We start from the raw sequence: 19,377 nt of genomic DNA on the forward strand, positions 1-19,377 counted from the left end.
AAATAGCAGATCTACAAGCTCACAAAGTGCCACATTGCGAAGCAAGGTTGTAGATTGACTATTTTTTAACAAACAAAAAGAAAGTTCACCTATAATGACAAGCAAAGTAAAGCGACGCCACTTTGAAAGTGGTTGATGTGCTGAATTTCCTATAGGACGCATAACATGGGTCTTCAACAGCTAGGGTCCGGGACCCCTAGGGGGTCTTAACAGTTACTACAGGGGGACCGCCAAATATTTGTGTGATAATTTCTTTTTTTTACACAGCACTGCAAAGTGTTGTCAGTAGTATATTTATTTTCAACAAAGAGGTTTGGTGTAGAGGGAAAAAGAGGGAAAAGAACAAGTACAGTCAAAGGTCAAGATTACTAAGTATTGAGGGTTTAAGTGCTGAAATGTCTGAAAATACACATGAATCCATGATAATTTTAACAACCTGCTCAGGGACTACAGATGAAAACGAGCTCTTTTCTAACTCTGGCTCATTTACATTGATGTGAAAACTGAAATGTTGATTAATGTGCATTGTCCCAGGTAAATAAATTACGATAAAATAAAATCCATCATATCAATAGAAAACCTAAAACCTAAAACATTAATTTTAACAACACTGGTGATAGTGCTGCTGTATATATGACGCCATATATGAAATCTATGAAAAACAATATGTAGTGGGGGTCACTGCTTCATCTCTCTCTCAGCTAAGGGGTCCTTGGCTTGGCCTGAAAAACGTTTTTGACATTAACCATGATTTTATTTTCTTGATAGTCAGCATGCCATATCAACATTAAGGTTAATTATGACTTAAGTTTAAAGGGGACTTAATTTATTTTACAAAATATTTATTTGATATATAATATAAAATACCCAAAATTCTCTCTCTCACACAATGCCAGTGTGCCAGCAGTGCTGGCACCCGTGCCTATAAGGTTGCCTACGGCATTGGTTCTCAAAGTGGGGTCCGGGGACCCCCAGGTGTCCTTGGTGGGGTACCATAAAAATTAATTAATATAGCATCACAATAATTTAAACCAATTTAACCATATTTTGTACTTTGGCTATTCAACAATAGCAGATATACAAGCTCATAGTGCTATGAGCTTGTAGATCTGCTATTTAAAAAAATGTCCTTGTCACAAAATGTTTTTGAGATGGGGGTCCGCAGCCGCCAAATACATATGATTTTGGGGGTCCTTGACATTTTTTACAGTTTGAGAACCACTGGCCTACGGAGCTGGTTGAATTAAAATGTGCGCTTTATTTTGAAGCACACTACCGGAAGTGGCATTTCCGTCGGCGTTCAACTTGACACCCGCCACCACTCATCATCAGAGAAGAGAACTTACTAGAGCGAACTAGAACTAGTACCCTGCAGAGACAGAGCAGATCGTCCATGTGCTTTTCCAGTATGGTGACACATGAACAGAGGACACGGCAGCACTGATGACAGGACGACAACGACCCGTAGATTGGAATAACTTCGCAGCTCTCGCGCAAGGTTTGGGTTTAAACCTCGAAGAGGCGATACACGTCCCCACAGCCGGTAAGAGCCGCTGGCGCACAGTCACAATGTTGCACCAAACCCGGTGACCCGTGGGAATGTGCTACCCCCATCGGCGTCTTCTTCTCGCGCTGTGTTAGCCGTAGCCCTGACAGACTGTCATGGATGAACTTCAACCTGGTGTTTGCACTTTCTCCCTTTTTGATCCGTACATGCACATAAATGTTCAGATGTCAAATGTAAAGTGCTTACCCCATGGCCACGAATGTTACAATTATGTACGGCATCTCAGAAATACCCATGTCCTCCGTATTGTTCAATTAAAAGCATTTTAATCCGATTGTTGGCCATTTTCTCATAGGGTTATAATGCAACTGAGTGCAATACACCTCCCAACCGATATGGTCGCGTTGTTGAAATCATATGCAGAAAATTCTGAGAAAATGGCCACCGATCGGATTAAAATGCTTTTTATCAAACAACACGGAAGATACGGGGTTTTTGAGGGAAAGTACATAATTGTAACATCCGAGGCCATGGGGTAAGCACTTAATATTTGAAATCCGAACGTTTTTGTAGCCGTAAATGGAGAAAGTGCAAACACCAGGTTGAGTTTCATCCATGACGGTTGTGACAGACTACCATCATGTGATCCATGGCTAGCATATTATGTGCGTGACAGAGACTCAAAAATAAGATGATAAACTTGAAACGCCTACTCAAGGTGATCAGATCTGCCACCCTTGTGTTTCTTTGCGCAGTCATTTGCTCTAATCGTTTAACGGCAACAGCATTCATTAGGTCACCTCTTTCGGCATACCGTCAGTTTGCTAGCTTGGTTGCTAGCTGTATATAGCTCGTTCGGCTAACCCACCAACAAAGGCAGCAAACTTTCCGGTCATAAATATATAAGTAAAAATAAACCCAAACATAAACGGGTATTAACCACCTTAACCCTGGCGTCCCTATTTTGTGCATGTCAATATAGGCGAATATTTATGACGTTTCTTTGAAAATAGCAAATCTACAAGCTCATAAACGCGTGGTGATGCGACGCGGTCTGGGCTTGTAGATTTTGCTGCATTAGAGAAAGAAAATTGGAAAATGATTTAATAAATAAGTACATTCATTTAAAATAGGGCTTAAGTGGTTAAAACAATTATCTAGAGCTGGTGGTTCTAGAGTGGTTCTAGCCTTAAGTTAACTGGATGGGTTCACATCTGATTAGTGGAATATGGTTCATTTCATATGAAATGCTGGTCATCATGGTTGTTTTTTCTGGGCTGGTGTTAACTGTTAAGGTTATGTAAGTCCTGCCAGGACTGTCTGATGGATGGAAGGCCTTTATCCTGAAAACAAGTATGACTGTGGTGTCATCATGGATGGTGACTTTAGTACAGATACCAGTGGTGGAAAAAGTACTCACATTTTTTACTCAGTTTTCAAATAATTAAGGTGGAGTAAAGGTACAATATTTGCCTTTTAGATGTAGTGGCGTAAAAGTACTGAAAATTGGAAATACTCCAGTAAAGTAAAAATACCTCAAAATTGTATTAAGTACAGTACTTGAGTAAATGTACTTACAGTAGTTACTTAACACCACTGACAATACAGTACATACTTGACACAGTGATCCATGAATGTGTACTGTGTAGAGAGAGGACAGTGGAACAGATGTATCAAGCCATAAATATACATGCAGTAGTACTGTATTGTGTTCACAGGCATATACAGTTATAACTGATCTACTGAAGAAGACTTCAACATCAATTATCCCTTTAAAAAACATATTGATTTGTGGTGTTGTTAATTATGTTTTTAGAATGGAGGTTAGTTTTGCAAGGGCATAAAATATAATGGCAACAGAGAAAACTCACCTGCCAAAACATGTCCAAAATGCTTTGTTGGTTACAGAACATTAAAATGTTGAAAAGTTGAAGCTGAGCTGTTTCAAAAGAGTGGTGTGTTGTTGTAGTAATAAAAGGTCCTTAAATACAGATCATTTACAGTCTTAATGTGGTCATAACTGAACAAAATCCTCTGTCTCTCTGTTTTTCTTTGTTTTAAAACGGGCTCATCCATCTAAAATGCTCTTTGTGTGGTCTCTAAAGGTCCTCAGTGTAGTCCTCTCCTTACGGAATCAACAATCAACAAAGGTTTATTTGTCTCTCAGTCATTCAGGTACAGTATAAGCAGTGAAGTGTTGGTGTGGCATGCTCTGCAAGACTGCTAGCAATCTTAATATCTGTCCTGTACCTCTTGCCGTTTACGTTTCTGACTAATAGCAATCAACCAATCAATCAAATAACAAAACCTCCCGGCTTAGGGCGAGGACATAAAACGTACAGATTGCAGCTTTAACATCACTGTCAACGAAGGACTGCCCTTATGAGTGAAAAGCTATGCTAAATATTGATCACATAACCAGTGCAAAGAGATATAGTGAAGAAGAGGGGGGAAATGGAGGGACCTACCTGCAGTAGTACAGACCCCTGGGGGACCCCAGTTAACAACGGATAATATAGGGTTAAGTCGTTACCTTAAAGTGTTGATTAAATGCTATTTTCTGATTTTTCTCTGTGTATAAAAAAGGCTCTGGGTGTGCCATAAACAAATTATCGGCCGGCATTTGTTGTTTGCTCTTGTTTTTTCCAACCTTTGCTTGGCTGCATGGATGCATAGCTGCAATGAAGAATGCCCGCTTGTGCCGTATCTGATATTGTTGTGTGTTTGTTTCCAGCTGTTCAGTATCGTAGAGACATGCCACAGAAGCGCAAGTCTCAGGCGTGGAAGGAGCTGAAACAGGCTGGTAATGAACGTTTTAAGACGGGCCAGTATGGAGAGGCCACTGAGCTATACAGCCAGGCTATCAAAGAACTGGAGAAGACGGGTAAAGGTAAATGTCTCTGTTTGTTGTGCACATTATTACTAAAAGTCTGTTTCTTTATCTGACTGCGTTGTTTTGTCTTCCTCTTTGTCGTTTTAGCATTTGTTTTTTGTGATCAAAGCGAAAGTGAAATACAAACCGTGTTGTCTTGTTTGTAGTTCAGCTCTTACAGTGTTGATCACGAACTGGAAAGAACAAAACACTGAACATGAATACAGCTCTCCATGTCTTCTTGATTCCATTACTCCATTATTAAAAGGAAACGGAAGCAATTTTCTCTAATCTTATTTAGTTTTAGGTTGTTTTGTCTTATTTAGTTTTAGGTTTTGTAGTTCTCATTGCAGTTTCAGTTAACTTAACATACCCCTTGCTATCCATTTGTCTCTGAGAGGTGTCTCTCTCCTTTATGGATTATATGACAGCTGTCTACTCTATCTTGTGTATCACACATCTCTTTGTTACTGTCCCTGTCTCTCGACTATCTGATCTAAATCAAACAAAAACAGAAAAAACATATAGAAATGCATAAATGTAGATGCATTGATATGAGTTGCGTTTGTTTTCCAGGCAAGAGTCCAGAGGATCTGAGTGTTGTCTATTCTAACAGAGCAGCCAGCTACCTGAAGGATGGCAACTGTGCACAATGCATCCAGGACTGCAACACGTGAGACTATTGCTATGTGTTATCACTTGATTATTATGTATTTTACCTTTGCTTTATCTTACTTGTCATGGGCTACTGACATAACTATGGCTTTATAGTAGATGCTGAGATGATGATGTTTAACCCATTAAGACCTGAAGCCGATTCTACAAATGTCCTCTAAATCCCAACAGTATTCTGAAAAAAACATATGTTTCTATATCAGTGGTGCTCAAACATGTCAAGGACCCCCAAACTTATATGTATTTGGCTTACGACCCCCATCTCAAAATATTTTGTTCCAGGGACCCCCAGTAGCAAAGATTTGAGTTACAAATGTTCGCTTTAAAAATATATATATTCAAAGATTTGCACACATTTTTCAAGATTTAAAAAAAATAGCAGATCTACAAGCTCATAGCGCGGCAAATCAAAAAATGACACAGATGCGTTCCAGGTCTTAATGGGTTAAAGTCTTTACACTCCAGGAGCATTTATTTTGCAAGATCAATTAGCATTGATTTAAACTGCTGCTTGTGTCATGAGTACATCACAAAAAAACACAAAAAGTATGTGGCGATAAAGTGAGGTAATGTTTCAAAACGAGGGTTGATTTTTCACCAAAGAATAAAACATCAACCTGTGAATATGAGGCATCACCAAATGAATAGAGTGATGTGAAATATTGTGACGTTTATTCTTCACACTCCTGCCGTGTAAGGACCTTTTTTTACACAGAAGAATACACAAGTAAAGTCGAGACAAATAATAACAACAATTGGGTGCTCAGTGGGTAAAGTACCGGCTCACCGGCGCAGAGTCTGGGGGTTCGAATCCACCACGGTGCATCCGGGTTTGTTGAGCGTCTACTACACACACAATTGGCCCGTGTTTCGGAGGAGGGAAGCCAGGGCGGGGAGGGTGATATTTGTCACTGAATATACAAGTACAGGCTGCGGCGGCACCTGTCATCGGGGAGTGTTGGGGAGGGAGGAGTGGGACGAAGGCTCTACGTCCCCCCGGTGGGGGCTCCTCGCTGGCAGGTGAGCCAGTAGGACACAACCGCAGTGACGACACACAGAAATGTGTGTGGGGAGGAATCAATTGGCACAACGGCTAAATTGGGGAGAAAAAGCTAAAAATAAAATAGTAGTAATTACTATAAACTAAAGTGCTACCACTATTCTGTCATAATATTCTTTATCCTAGTGTCTGTCCATCTGCCTGACTGTCTCTTTATCCCATCTGTTAGTGGGCTAAATAAAATCTCTCTCTCTCTCTCTCTCTCAGGTCTCTGGACTTAGTTCCGTTCAGTGTAAAATCTCTCCTGCGCCGAGCAGCGGCCTACGAGGCTCTAGAGCGCTACCGTCTGGCCTACGTAGACTATAAAACCGCCCTGGCGGTGGACAACAACATACCGTCCGCACACGACGGCACCAGCAGGTAGGAACCACACCGTATAGAGACACACCATGCGCCTCACTGGAGAAGAGCCTGGGTTTCCTGCCTCACTCGAAGGCTGTGTGATTAACGTCTTAAGTCCTACGTATTTCATTGTATGACGAACTGCAAAATTAGGAGATCCATTGGTCTAGATATAGATCTGTTTTAGATCTGAACCTATGTTTTGCCAGTATATAGAAGGAGACAACCTCACAAGATGGAGCCCCCGTGCATTGAGGGCCACTGTTGCAACAACACGGTGTGACGGTCGCGTTCTCTTTCTTGATAGGGACACCAGGTTGAAAGTGGTTCAGAAGAGGAGGACAAATGATACCACTTTGAGCTGGAGAGAGATAGAAGCATAGAAGGTAGTAATAAAACTAGTCCTAGACTAGTATTACATGGGCATTGGTGCTCGTAGTGTTAGTTAGTACTTGTTTAAGTACAGTAGTAGTACTGTCTTTTCAATAGTAATACTGGCAGTAGAGCTCTAGTAGTGGCAGTGGTCATAGTAGTAGAACTGATGGTAGGAATAATAGTAGTTAGTTTTACTAGTGGTGGAAGTATTAACTTGTATTGCTAGTAGTATTACTAAGGAGGTTGTATTATAAGGTTTCTCTCAGTGCCAACTTGAAATACAGCCATATAAAGTGTATAATGTGACTGCTAGGGTTTGTCTGTCAGTGCCAACAGGAAGTGGGACATGGGTCAGAGGTGAAGTCTCCAGGCAGTTCCCTTGTGCTGTTGGAATGAGATACGGCCTTAACTCAGTCACTGCCAAGGACGTCCTTGACGTCTTTTTTGTCCAAACGCCCAGGCTGCCAAGGATGTCTTTGACGTCACAAATCACAGATTAGGACTTGGACCCTAGTGTCCCTTTTCTGGGCATGTCATAATAGGCGATACTTCTGCGAAAATGGAAGGTTCACAATGCTTCCCAACGCGATGCGTTGTGAGCTTGTAGCCGTCCTTTTGTGAATTTTCTGCCCTAACGACGTGCCCAAAAATTGGGACGCCAGGATTAAAGCTGCAATCCGTAATTTAATGTCCAACCCGAGATTCAAACAGGGGTCCCCCATGCGAATGCCAAAACACACATACAGGATAAATTGCCTTTTGACCTTCATGCAATACCACTTGTAGGTAGACCAACTACAACAGGTCCAAACTAAGGGTTAATGTCCTTAACAGGCCTGTTTGTGTCTGTGTTCACAGGATGACCAAGGTTCTGATGGAGATGGACGGCCTATCATGGAGGGAGAAGCTTCCGGCCATCCCCACTGTCTCGCTGACGCTGAGACAAGCGATGCTGAATGCTGCTAGCTCTCATGGTAAAGCTAACACTGCTAACACACAGAACGGAGGAACCAGGGAAACGCACAACACAGCAGCAGGTAGGTGAAGAGACGCGTGAATGACTTGCAAACCACACCTCCATTGTTTTCAGTGGCTACGCCAAGCCCTTTTCATTTCAAGGACCCCCAGTTTGATATGCATTAGTCCACCGACACCCATTTTGATATGTTCAACCCTGTGACCCCAATCTACACTGTAAAATCCTCAGTGATTATTTAACTGTGACAGTGTACACTCTTAGAGTTACAAACCTGCAAGAAAACAGTGGTCTACGCTGTTCTCCCTTTGGCTGTGTGGAAGTGATGTACTACTGCTTGTAGCCAGTCTGGTTCCCATTCTTCCTCTGACATGTCCCGTGTTCCTGTCATCCTGTTATGCCAGCTCCCAGTGAGCAAGACGTGAAGAAGGGTCAAACGCTGAAGGAGGAGGGCAACGCTCTGGTGAAGAAAGGAGAACATCAGAAAGCTATCGACAAATACACACAGAGTCTGAAACACAACCCCGCAGAGATTACCACATACACCAACAGGTAGCGCGCAGGCACACACACACACACACACACACACACACACACACACACACACACACACACACACACACACACAGACACACACACACACACACACACACACACACACACACACACACACACACACACACACACACACACACACACACACACACACCATCTGGCGAAATCGACTCTAAATTTATGGGCTTGAACGGTGGAGAAAATCAGCAGTAACAAGCCTATGCTTGCTTTGAGAACCCAATATGAAGTAATGCCCCAAAGTCTTGCAATGCTGATATATATTTTTTGCATCTGAATTGTGTCCACCGAGTTTTAGCCTCTACATTTAATTTAGATGTTGCCAGACGTATGGTCGGAATAGGAGTTTTTCTTAACCATTGGATGCATCATTTGAGTCAGTTTTTCTAATATTAACATTTATGCATTTTTTTGTTTCAAGTATACGGTAATGATGTAACAACACAAGTGTGTGTGTGTGTGTGTGTGTGTGTGCGTGTGCAGGGCACTGTGCTACCTGTCATTGAAACAGTCCAAGGAGGCGGTGCGGGACTGTGACCAGGCTCTGTTGTTTGACAGCTGTAACATCAAGGCTCTGTACAGGAGGGCTCAGGCTCACAGGCAGCTGAAGGTGAGAACATCACACAGAAGTATGACCAGGCATCTGAAGAACTTTGATCACATATGAACATCAGTTCCCCCTTTCTTTGTTGGACAGCTGCTCGCTTGCCATCGTGTCCAGTGGTCCCCCACGCAAGTGGCAAAAGTTGTAATGTTGAGCTATAACGGTCCGGAAAGCCTGTTCGGTCAGGCCAGTTATTTCCATTCGACTATCATGCAATACCTCTTGTCAACCAGTAGGTGTCCTACCTGACCACAGGATTATACATTTCTCAATAGAAGAGAGAGACCAACTGCAACCACTGCAATTGTGTTAGTTTCATTGTTAGTTTCATTGTATCAACATACCCGACAACAAAGATTGGTTCAAATAATGTTCTATTCAGTAAAAAATATATAGTTTCAATGTACATATTATTATCTTGATGGTATATTGTTTAGACTGATCACTGATGCTTGGTTGCTGGCTTACTTGTGATCTTAATTTACTACATTTAGACTGCCTACATTTTACATGGATCTTTGAGCCCTATTTTATACTTGGGATATTCAAAGATGTTGAAAAGTTTGAAAAATTTGGCCTAATGTGGCCGACATGCCTGAAATGTGGTCTCCAGGTTTAACGTGGTTAAAATGTGTTTTCAGGACAACAAGGCCTGCGAGGATGACCTCAACCGCCTCCTGAAGGTGGAGCCAAAGAACACAGCCGCCCTCAATCTGCTGCAGGAAGTACAGAAGAAGAAGTGACACGATCACACTGCCAGGAAGTGTGTGTGGGTATGGGATGGGGGGGGGGGGGGTGATGTCATGTCATAGGAGAGTTGAGACAAGACTGTCAGATCATCGGGAGCAGTGGTGACACGATTCAACCAATTACAAACAAGACTGAGGGTTGGTTCTCACAAAAACATCTTCGATCTATGTATCACTTATTGTCGGTTCTGCCTGGTTCAGTTCCTTTTCTCTACTGCAGTGGTTCTCCAACTTTTTAATTTCAAGGACCCCCGTAACTTTTGATAGAGTACAGATGGAACCAAATGGACCCTTTAGAGTTCCAGACCTGTAAGGGACCCTGAGGGTCTCTGCCTGGACCCTACTTTGAGAACCACTGCTCTAACTAGTTGGCTGGTATGTTTGCAAGGCATTATTTAAAGGCATGGTATGTAACGTTGCCCTGTGTTTTACATAACAAAACAATAAATACATTTTTAATGTGGGCCCTGATCCAGAAAAGGTTGAGAATCACTGCTATAGGATGTGTTCAGACTAGCAGCCCAAATCCAATTTATATGTCGTTGTGCGCTGAAAATAGTACATCTATCCTCCTGGCTATTTTCGGCACGTGACTGTCGCACGTTGGCGTATAAACCAGGCTTATGTCGTAAACCACAGCAACCGATGCAGATGGGTAGATCACTGTTTCTCAACCTCGGGTCCGGGCACCACCAGGGGTCCAAATGGACCTTTACGGGTCTGTAACTCTTGAGTGTACAAATGGAACCACGGGTCCATTTGGTTCCATTTGTACACACCCTGAGTTAAATGAACACAGAGGATTTTACAGGGTAGATTGGGATCCCAGAGATGGATAATTTAAAAAGAAAATGGTATCAAATGGGGGTCCGAGACCTAGTGCATATCAAACTGGGGGTCCTTGAAATGAAAGAAAGTTAAGAATCACTTGTCTAAATACACAAATCCGATTTAATCACTTATTATTTATGTTATTACATAACAGTGTGGATAGTCAGTCCTAAAGATATGAGAAACAAATCATGGGATTTGCCTGCAATTCTGAACAAAGCCATAATGCATCAGTGTCAATGCACCAGCAATTGGCATCTGTAGTTCGTCATTTCCTACTTCGAACCGTTTTTGAGAGAATTATGTTATTTTAGATGTGGCAATACACATTCTAGAAGTGTAGCTCCTGTGTCACGTTATGGATGTACGTTTACGGGCCGTGTCCACAGAAAGTGCGACAAAAATAAATAACTAAACTGAATATGAAACAATTTACCCAAACTGAATTAAATGCAACTGTATGCAGCTGCAAGGCGATAAAATGATGTCGTCTTTTTTCTTTTCATCGTTGTACTCTTTGTGCTGCCTCTCCTTGATTTTGGTTGTTTGGTCAAGCGACCCAGTGGTCAACCAATTTCAAAGTCATGAAGGTGAATAGTTAAAGTTAACCTTGCCCCCTAACAACTAACGTTACATTAAACGGGTTGATGACACCGTTGGCCTATGCTAGCCAACCAACAGCCGACAGTTTGACCTCAGGGTTTGTGTCTCGTCTGCTAGCATCATGGCATGATGCCGTCTATTCCTTATTTGGTTATGGCAAAAACCGTCCACCCAGTGTCCTCTGAATGTTCAACAATTATAAAGCAAAAACCAAGGGGCAGAGTCTGTGCTCGCATGGAGTGTTTATTGATGCCTGCAACGTTAGAACATATCAACTACTGCTGTGCTCAAACTTCCTGTCATCTGTGTTATTAGCACAAGTAGCATAGCAGAAATAACGGTAAACATGGACTTGTCATGGTTGTGATAAACAATTCAACGTCAGGTGGTAAATGACCGCATTGTCACACACAGTGAGGAGCGCTACAGCGCCAAATAAAAAAAGAGAGGCTGGCAGATCAAAAAAGTCTTTCTGTGAGAACGGCCCTGAAGAAAGCCTGCTTTAGAATTTTGCAGAGGGATAGGTTGCTTTTTCCCAGAATTTTGTTTAGATTTACACGAGTCAGTCGCCACCTTTCAGCCGAACGGTTTCAGTGAGAACCTGTGAACCCAAACACTCGTTTTCATTGTCTTTTGAGTTGTGTCCTTGAAGTCTTTCCTACAGTGCCTGTCACCAGCTTTACAGCTGCTCTTTTGAAGACACACAGCAGTGACTAACTTCTTAACCGCATTGACTCTGGCGGAACTATTTTGGGGGCAGAAATTCTCAAAGATCGCTTATGCGTAATATATACTAGCCGTACTTCGGTGTTGTGCAGCAATAATAGCAGATTTACAAATCACAACGCGTCACATCCGAGCTGGTAGATCGGATATTTTCATTGTGGCTAACAGACGGCAGAACTTAAGTGAAACCAGAGCTATTGAGAGAGAGATTTACGACCCCGCTATTAGACATCTCTTGTAAACGGAGAATAATCATGCAATATTAAATCATTCTTTGGCAAAAATAATGCACAGTTTGATTTGGAATTTGTTTCGGTGTGCTCAAAGATAAAAAGAGTTTCAAAGAGTGTCATTACTCAATAGCTCTGGGTGACACTACATACTGTTGGCTTCTGATTTAGTCACTGCTATGTGGCTGCAGAATGCATATCATTATTTCCTCATGCAGTTCCTGGTTCACGTTATGTTTATGTTTTTTGTGTCAGAGTTTCTTCTTTATTCATGTTTGGACTCAAGTTTGTGTGTGTCATTTATCCTTGTTGGCTAAACTCAGCTCAGCTGTTGTGTACTGTACCGACCGAGCCACCCACCCACCATTTGCGTGTGAAACTGAACTGAATGTAACTTTATCATTTTATTCTATTTTATTATGTCATTTGTTGGGGTTCCTAGTTTAACGTTCACATTCAAATGAAGGAACTGGGTGTCATAATCTGCTAAAACAGCCCTATGACATACGACGACCCAAAACGATGCTGTTCTGTGTGTTTCTGCTTGCCTAAAAATTGTCAACAAGACATCTAGGAGAAATTATTTAAAATGAAGCTGTTTAACCACGATGTCTGTGAAATAAAGATGTTATTCCATTATCTAATTTCTCTGAATATTCATTTGTTTTTGTTGTAGTATGTTTTATAATCAACTAAATCAGTCTAATTAACCACTATTTTATACTTGTCGTATAACAGTCGTTAACACATAGCAAAACTAGGTGATCTACAAGCTCACCACATGTTGCAATGTGATGCTTTGTGAGCTTGTAGATCTGCAGCAGATTTTATTCAAATCGAATATTGGTTTAACTGTTTGCACTGCTAATATAGCCGCAACATTTTTCTCATTTTATTTGAGTGGCATCAATGCATATCTGTAAAAGTTCACCTCTGGAAAAGAGACACGGCCTCCACCCGACATGACCCCATCAGTACAACCTGCCAGCTGACTTTGCTGAGGTCACAGTTGAGCTGACCTCACCCCTGCACCAACTTTACCTTCACACTCCGGACAGGTGCTATTGAAGTGTTCTTCTGCATGTTAACTTTCAAAATATGCTCTGTAGTTAATCTGACTGCAAAGGGTCCGTGCATGCGTGTTACTTTGCATCACTGAGCACAGGGAATGTAATCAGGGAAACGAACAAACATGAAAACATGGATGTCTCGTGAACATACTGTACACGCGATCGAGGCTTTCCATGTTCCCACAGTCAAGCTCATTTACAGACTTAAGTAAAAACTGTACATGGTGTGATTTACTGGGCTATATAGGCTTTGTACATTAGCTTTTGCAAAAAATGCTAATTTAAAATGTTCACCTTTAATGACATGCCCAAGAAAATGCATATCTATGTGTGTTACATGACACATGGACAGGGATGGATTGAGATGCACGCCCAGAATAGGGATAATAGGGTTCATGTAGTTAACTGATGTATCGACATGGGCCTCATAGGTACTCCACCAGAGAGAGTTCCTCTGACCTTGTCCCTCCCAAATTCAAGTCACTCAAGGGTAAAAATGCCTTCTACTATGCGGCTTCATTGAGCTTCACAACGTCTCTTGTGAGTGGCATCCCCTATACGTGTTCGCATCCTTGGTCCCCCATCTCCTTTTTAAGGTCCATCTATCCTCCCAGTGGACGAGACCTTTTTAAGTTATTATCATTAATTGTTTTAACTTCTTATTTTGATATTGTATTGTTGCTTGTCTTGAATTTGTACATGGACCACGATGGAAATAAGCCTTTGGCCTTTTTTGTGATTATCCATTTGGCCTTTTTTTTTTTTTTTTTTTTTTACATACTGCTGTTATTTTAAACTGTCAATACAATATTCAATCAATTCATTCAATCAAAGGCAGTGATTGACGGATTAAAGAATATTTCAGGACACCTACATTGGTATCTACTGTCCCTGTAATGCTATTCCTTCTCTGGTGATTTAGAGTCTAATTGAATAAAGCATAAAAATAAATCTACGATCTCTCCTTGGGTGTGTCTGTCAGACCAGCATCCATCGATGAGGCTCACTGATAGTACCAAATCAAACCTGTTAGTCAGGAAGTAGACAAAATGAGAATAGTTTCATCTTAGTGCATTAACATTAACAGTGTGATGGGTGTAAACAGGCGTCCTGTATCGACACTCACAATAGGTAAATGATCTCCTTATAAGCGAGTGAGTGAAAAGGTAAGTGATTTTCTTTTATTTTTTATTGTTAAAACAAAAAGATTTTGTTAAAATGTTAAATCTTTATATTGTGATATTAATCATTGTGATCGAGTCTTTGTTCAGTTACAGAGACCTCCCCATCTTTCCAGCTCTAAACTGTTCTCCTTTCTCCCTTCTCTCATGTTTTCCAGTCAGTCATGGAACCCATAACCGCCATCTTGAGCACATCCTCTGCACTCTACTGTCTCTGTAAGGAGGTCAAGGCCAACAAGGACCGGTGCCAGCGTTTGAGTAACCGTGTGAAACAGCTGGAGAAAGTGGTCAGGAGAATCAAACGAGAAGAAGTCTCTCCTGAGTTGGAGGAGGTCCTAAAGGAGATCCTGTCCACACTCAAGTCTGCTGTAGCGGTTGTTAAAAAATACACCTTTAAGGGCTTGGTCAAGCATAGGGACTCTAAGGTTCAAGCGGTTAGCGTAAAAAAGAAAGTTCCCTTCTCACAAAGATTTGGCGCCCCCCTGTAGTAACTCTGAGGACCTCCTAGGAGTCCCAGAACCCCTGTTGAAGACCCATGGTCTAATTCATTCATCAATACCATCCTCTCCCCCTTCTCCTCCCCTGCTGTGTGCTGTTCCTCTCCCTCAGCCTCTTCCAGCAGCTCCTCGTCCAGTGAGGTGAGTGAAGCCCCGATTTCAGATGGCTCAGCGGGGCTGCAACTGTCCCCAAGGCGTGGCCCCAGGGCTGCAACCTCAACCTCTGTCTCTGCAATGCCGCCTCTGCTTCCCAGAGTCGCCCCGACCCGCCCTGCACCACCGCTGCCACCCGGGTAAGAGCTAAGGCGTTTTAGGTTTTCTTTCTTTCTGCTACTGATTCTACCTGAGGCGTTTAATTAAACCCACAAAATCCTTGTGAGTGCTGCCGGTGCCTTTGCCAGCTGCTCAATTAAAAAATATTTTGAAACACTTTCATATGTATCTTACACATATGGCTGCAGTAAATGCTTTCTCCCTGCTTGACTCTCTGACTCCATTAAACAAGGGCTTTCTGCAAATGACTCCCATAATATCCCACTGCTGGCTGTTTCTTTCTTTTCTTTTTCTTTTTGCTGACTAATGGTCTTTGCCTCAGCAGGTGGGAGAAGAAGGTGATACCAGAATGGCCCTGTGTATTTTGTGCACCGCATTGAGAAAAGAACAACCCAGGACTAGCCTGCCCTGAAGCTCTGCCTGCAGCGTACCTTTCTGCTTCACACCTTACATGCCAAGAGTGTTGGCAGATCAGCAATAAGACATTTATTTTATGATTGCAGGCAGCAGCTGTTCCTAAAAAATGAAAGAATATGTAGGAGTGGCATGAAAATAACAATGTATCACCCGTAGTCGTGATCACAATATCCAGCAAAGCAATCATGCTGATCATATTAGTCATAATAATGCAGGCTTACTTTGACATAGTTGTATTCGGCCGGTCTGTGCAGAGGAAAGAAAGCGAGGAAGAAATTATTTAGCTGCTTATAGCTAACCTTTATATTTTACCATCACTTATAATACTTCTACAATACATTTTGATATTTGGAAGCTTGTAAGAGCCTGGATGTCTCCACTAGGCCTACTAGCTATTGTTTTGGTACAACCTTTCTTGTTATGGTTCAGTTTGTCCTTGAAACAGCTACAGTATACAGTAACTATGATATCTGCCCTGTGCTCTTGGCAGAACTACCGTACCACTGACACAAGTGTTATTGTACCTCTCCCCATGTTATCATGCACATAAAGCATAATCATCACCACCTAGAATATTGTCTCGACTCCTATGTGCCTCATCGATTGCTGATTGATCCAGAATTCCACAACAGAAGTCACAAAAGTCACAAAGTCGCTCTTCGTTGTTTATTTTATAAAACAAGTAGCTTTTTCAGAAGCGTAGCGAAGCCCATTCCCACCTAACCATAGCCAGCATAGCAGACCTGACCATGCCCACGTTCACCACTGAAATGGGAAAACGCTCATTTAGATTTGGAGGAGCAGTTACCTGGAACTCACTACCCCTGACTAAAAAGAGCATCAGCAACCATCTCCTTTTTAAGATAAGGGTCAAAGCATGGCTTTTATAAAATGTTGCAGAATAGTAGGGTCACTTATGTTAGCAATGTGATTATATGTATTTATGCTGTCGGTAGTGTAGCTATTGATTGTATTATTTATTACTGTACAGTCTACCTGTATGTATTTTGTTGCCATGTTGTTTGTCTCAGACCAAGGACCACAATGGAGTCACAAGACGCTTATGTGTTTGTATCCTTGATGTTTCTCCGATGAACATGATGTAACATTGTGTTTTTTCCTGTATAACGTAACGTCTAATAAAATCAAATCATTGGCCCATGATGACAGCATAAGATACAGCATAAGGAGCATAAATAACAGTTTATGGTCTGAAATGGTTATGAATTACCACCTTCCCTTTTCTCTGCCTCCTTAGCTGCAAGATCAGCTTGCAGCTGCAGCAAACAATGAATCTGACCGACTGGGGCCTCTACCACATGGCTGGGGTAAGCATAATTGACCTTTACGTGTTTTACCCTGTTTCACTAAAGACCCTGTTATTAGTTGGAAAACAAAGATGTGCTTGAGGAAATTGACTGTGTTGTTGTAAAGATATCCATAGCTGGTACTGTATTTCTGATGATGACCATGTGTGCTTGAGGCATAATTTCCCAGACTGTGAATAATCCATGAAAGATACGTAAATAGCCTTTTATCTTCACATTGCCATTTTTTCCCCAGAGAAGACAACAGACACAAATGGCAGAGTGTTTTTTGTTGATCACACAACTCGGATGACTCAGTGGGTGGATCCCAGGACATAAAGGTACATTAATATCACCTGTGTTATAATCCTTCGTAACATACAGACCGTGTTGCTATCCCTGTTGCAAACGTATAGTGACAACATTCTGTTATTGTTTTTTTATTTATTGATCTTATGTGTGTGTGTGTGTGTGTGTGTGTGTGTGTGTGTGTGTGTGTGTGTGTGTGTGTGTGTGTGTGTGTGTGTGTGTGTGTGTGTGTGTGTGTTTTATTTCATTTCAAGGGTGGTGGATATTTCAAGGGTGGTGTATGGGCTCAATTTAGTGCCAATATTATTTTGTACTTGTAAAAAGATGTTGTATTTGTAAACACATTTTGTATTTGTAAAAAAAACTATTTGTATTCGTAAAAATAATTTGTACTCGTAAAAAAATATATATTTGTATTCGTAAATAAAAGATTTGTATTTGTGATAAAAAGATTTGTATTTGTAAAAAAAAGTTTTGTATTTGTAAAAAAAAGTTTTGTATTTGTAAGAAAAATATTTTTATTCGTAAGAATGTCCATAAAAAAAAATTTTAAACTTTTTTGCTATATATATTTTTGGTGTGTTTGTAACATGTGTTAAACATGTTGTAATTGTAGAATTATATTTACAATGAACGATAGTTTATTTACAGATTGCAAAACTTTCTACAGATTGCAAAACTTTATTTTTGGCACTCTGCACTTCCGGGTCTGAGCCAATCACGTGAGGCCTTTCCCACTACCCAATCATAAAGCTCCATAGGTCTCCATGGCAACATGGCAAACAGGGTTGCCATGTTGCAACCCCAAGAGTTTTAGCTGCAACATAATTCCATTGCTCAGGAAATAAACAACGGATTACAATAATATAACATTCCCTATAATCAGTAACATGTAGGTGATACCTATGTCTATCAAATATGGTTTTATTGAAAGGCAATCAAAGTCTAGATCGAGTTTAGAAAGCAAACAGGTAATGTCCGGGGGCCTCAGTGCGGCTGCAGAGTTTGATTGAGTGTGAGACTAGGACACTCATTATCCCACATGCCATATGTCAAAATGACCGGCTTCACCGGGAATCGTGCGCGTGTATTTTGCTAAGAGATTGGTTACATAGTTTAACTGATATTAATGTATTAGTGCATTAAATTTCCCCATCCACTTTAATGGGAAAATGAAAAAACTCGATTTCAAGTATTTTTTTCTCAGAAACTGTAAGGGCTAGAGTTACAAGACTTGGTGGGGAGGTGCATAATTTAGTCTGAAATTATCAAAAAGAAAAGTACACCAGTCGGCTTCATGGTGGCGCTATAAAAGCCCCCTTTACGTTTTGGCCTATAACTCTTGAACCGTAGGTCGTAAAATATATTTTTTTCCCCCTCAATTCCTTGGGTCATGACGCAACTCCCCATATAGGCCACGCCCATTTGCGTCAGGATAGATTTTCCGCCTCTTAAGAAAAGACCTGCCCCACCTGCCACTGATTGGCCTACCAAACGCCCCTTCTGTGACGCACACGGAAGTTTCCAGCTTGCCCTGCTGAAGCGGAAGGAAGTGGAAGGCTAGCCCAAGCCTTATATGGGCTAGCCCTGCGGAACAAGGAAGCGCGCCCGAGATACGAACGCTTCAGAGCCGAAGGAGGCGTCTACCTTTATATGTCTATGTTATAAACCGCTGTTAAATATTGGAATACAGCCAGTCCACCAGATGGCGCTCGCGTGCTGTCTTTTGGTCCTTGTGTATGATGTCACATCCAGGTCAACAGTCAGTGGATCAGTGGATTTGTCTCCATAGTGTTTACATACAGCTCATCAGACACAAGCCAACAACCTATTATTTGTAAAGGTAAAGTTACTTCTACTAACTGTGTGCTGTGTTATTATTATCTTGTTCTCTTGATGATGTTATTGCTCTTTTATATTTTACCATTTGGAAATTGCCTTTAGATTGGTTTGAGAATGCTAGCAATGCTAACTATGCTACCTGCCTGTGTACACACACATAGGCTACAAGCTACAAGCTCACAATCGAGACGCGTTGTGAGCTTGTAGATCTGCTATTTTCAAACATTGTAGTACTTTTACTTTTGGTACTTTAAGTACATTTTGATACATTTTATAGATACATTTTACTTGTAACAGAGTTACATTGCAGTATTGAGTACTTTTTCCACTACTGCCTACGATAAAGGGAACATGAAGT

General features: G+C 41.4%; 1 protein-coding gene across 2 annotated transcripts; it reads left to right on the top strand.

Annotated features, from left to right (window-relative positions):
* Positions 1-1,308: 1,308 nt before the first annotated feature.
* On the top strand, positions 1,309-12,781 carry tomm34 (translocase of outer mitochondrial membrane 34). 2 transcript variants are annotated; one of them, XM_084062923.1, is made up of 9 exons: positions 1,406-1,543; positions 3,613-3,682; positions 4,242-4,397; positions 4,956-5,052; positions 6,322-6,474; positions 7,690-7,868; positions 8,212-8,359; positions 8,864-8,990; positions 9,626-12,781. In XM_084062923.1, the coding sequence occupies exons 3-9, from the start codon at positions 4,262-4,264 to the stop codon at positions 9,725-9,727; spliced, it is 942 nt and encodes a 313-aa protein (XP_083919049.1). In that variant the 5' UTR covers positions 1,406-1,543; positions 3,613-3,682; positions 4,242-4,261; the 3' UTR covers positions 9,728-12,781. The 2 variants fall into 2 exon arrangements, with proteins under 2 accessions (XP_083919048.1, XP_083919049.1); XM_084062922.1 differs by lacking the exon at positions 3,613-3,682 and having other exon boundaries at positions 1,309-1,543.
* Positions 12,782-19,377: the final 6,596 nt, after the last annotated feature.

This window comes from Gymnoscopelus microlampas, assembly GCF_963454915.1.
Source record: "Gymnoscopelus microlampas genome assembly, chromosome: 7".
Classification (NCBI taxonomy): domain Eukaryota; kingdom Metazoa; phylum Chordata; class Actinopteri; order Myctophiformes; family Myctophidae; genus Gymnoscopelus; species Gymnoscopelus microlampas.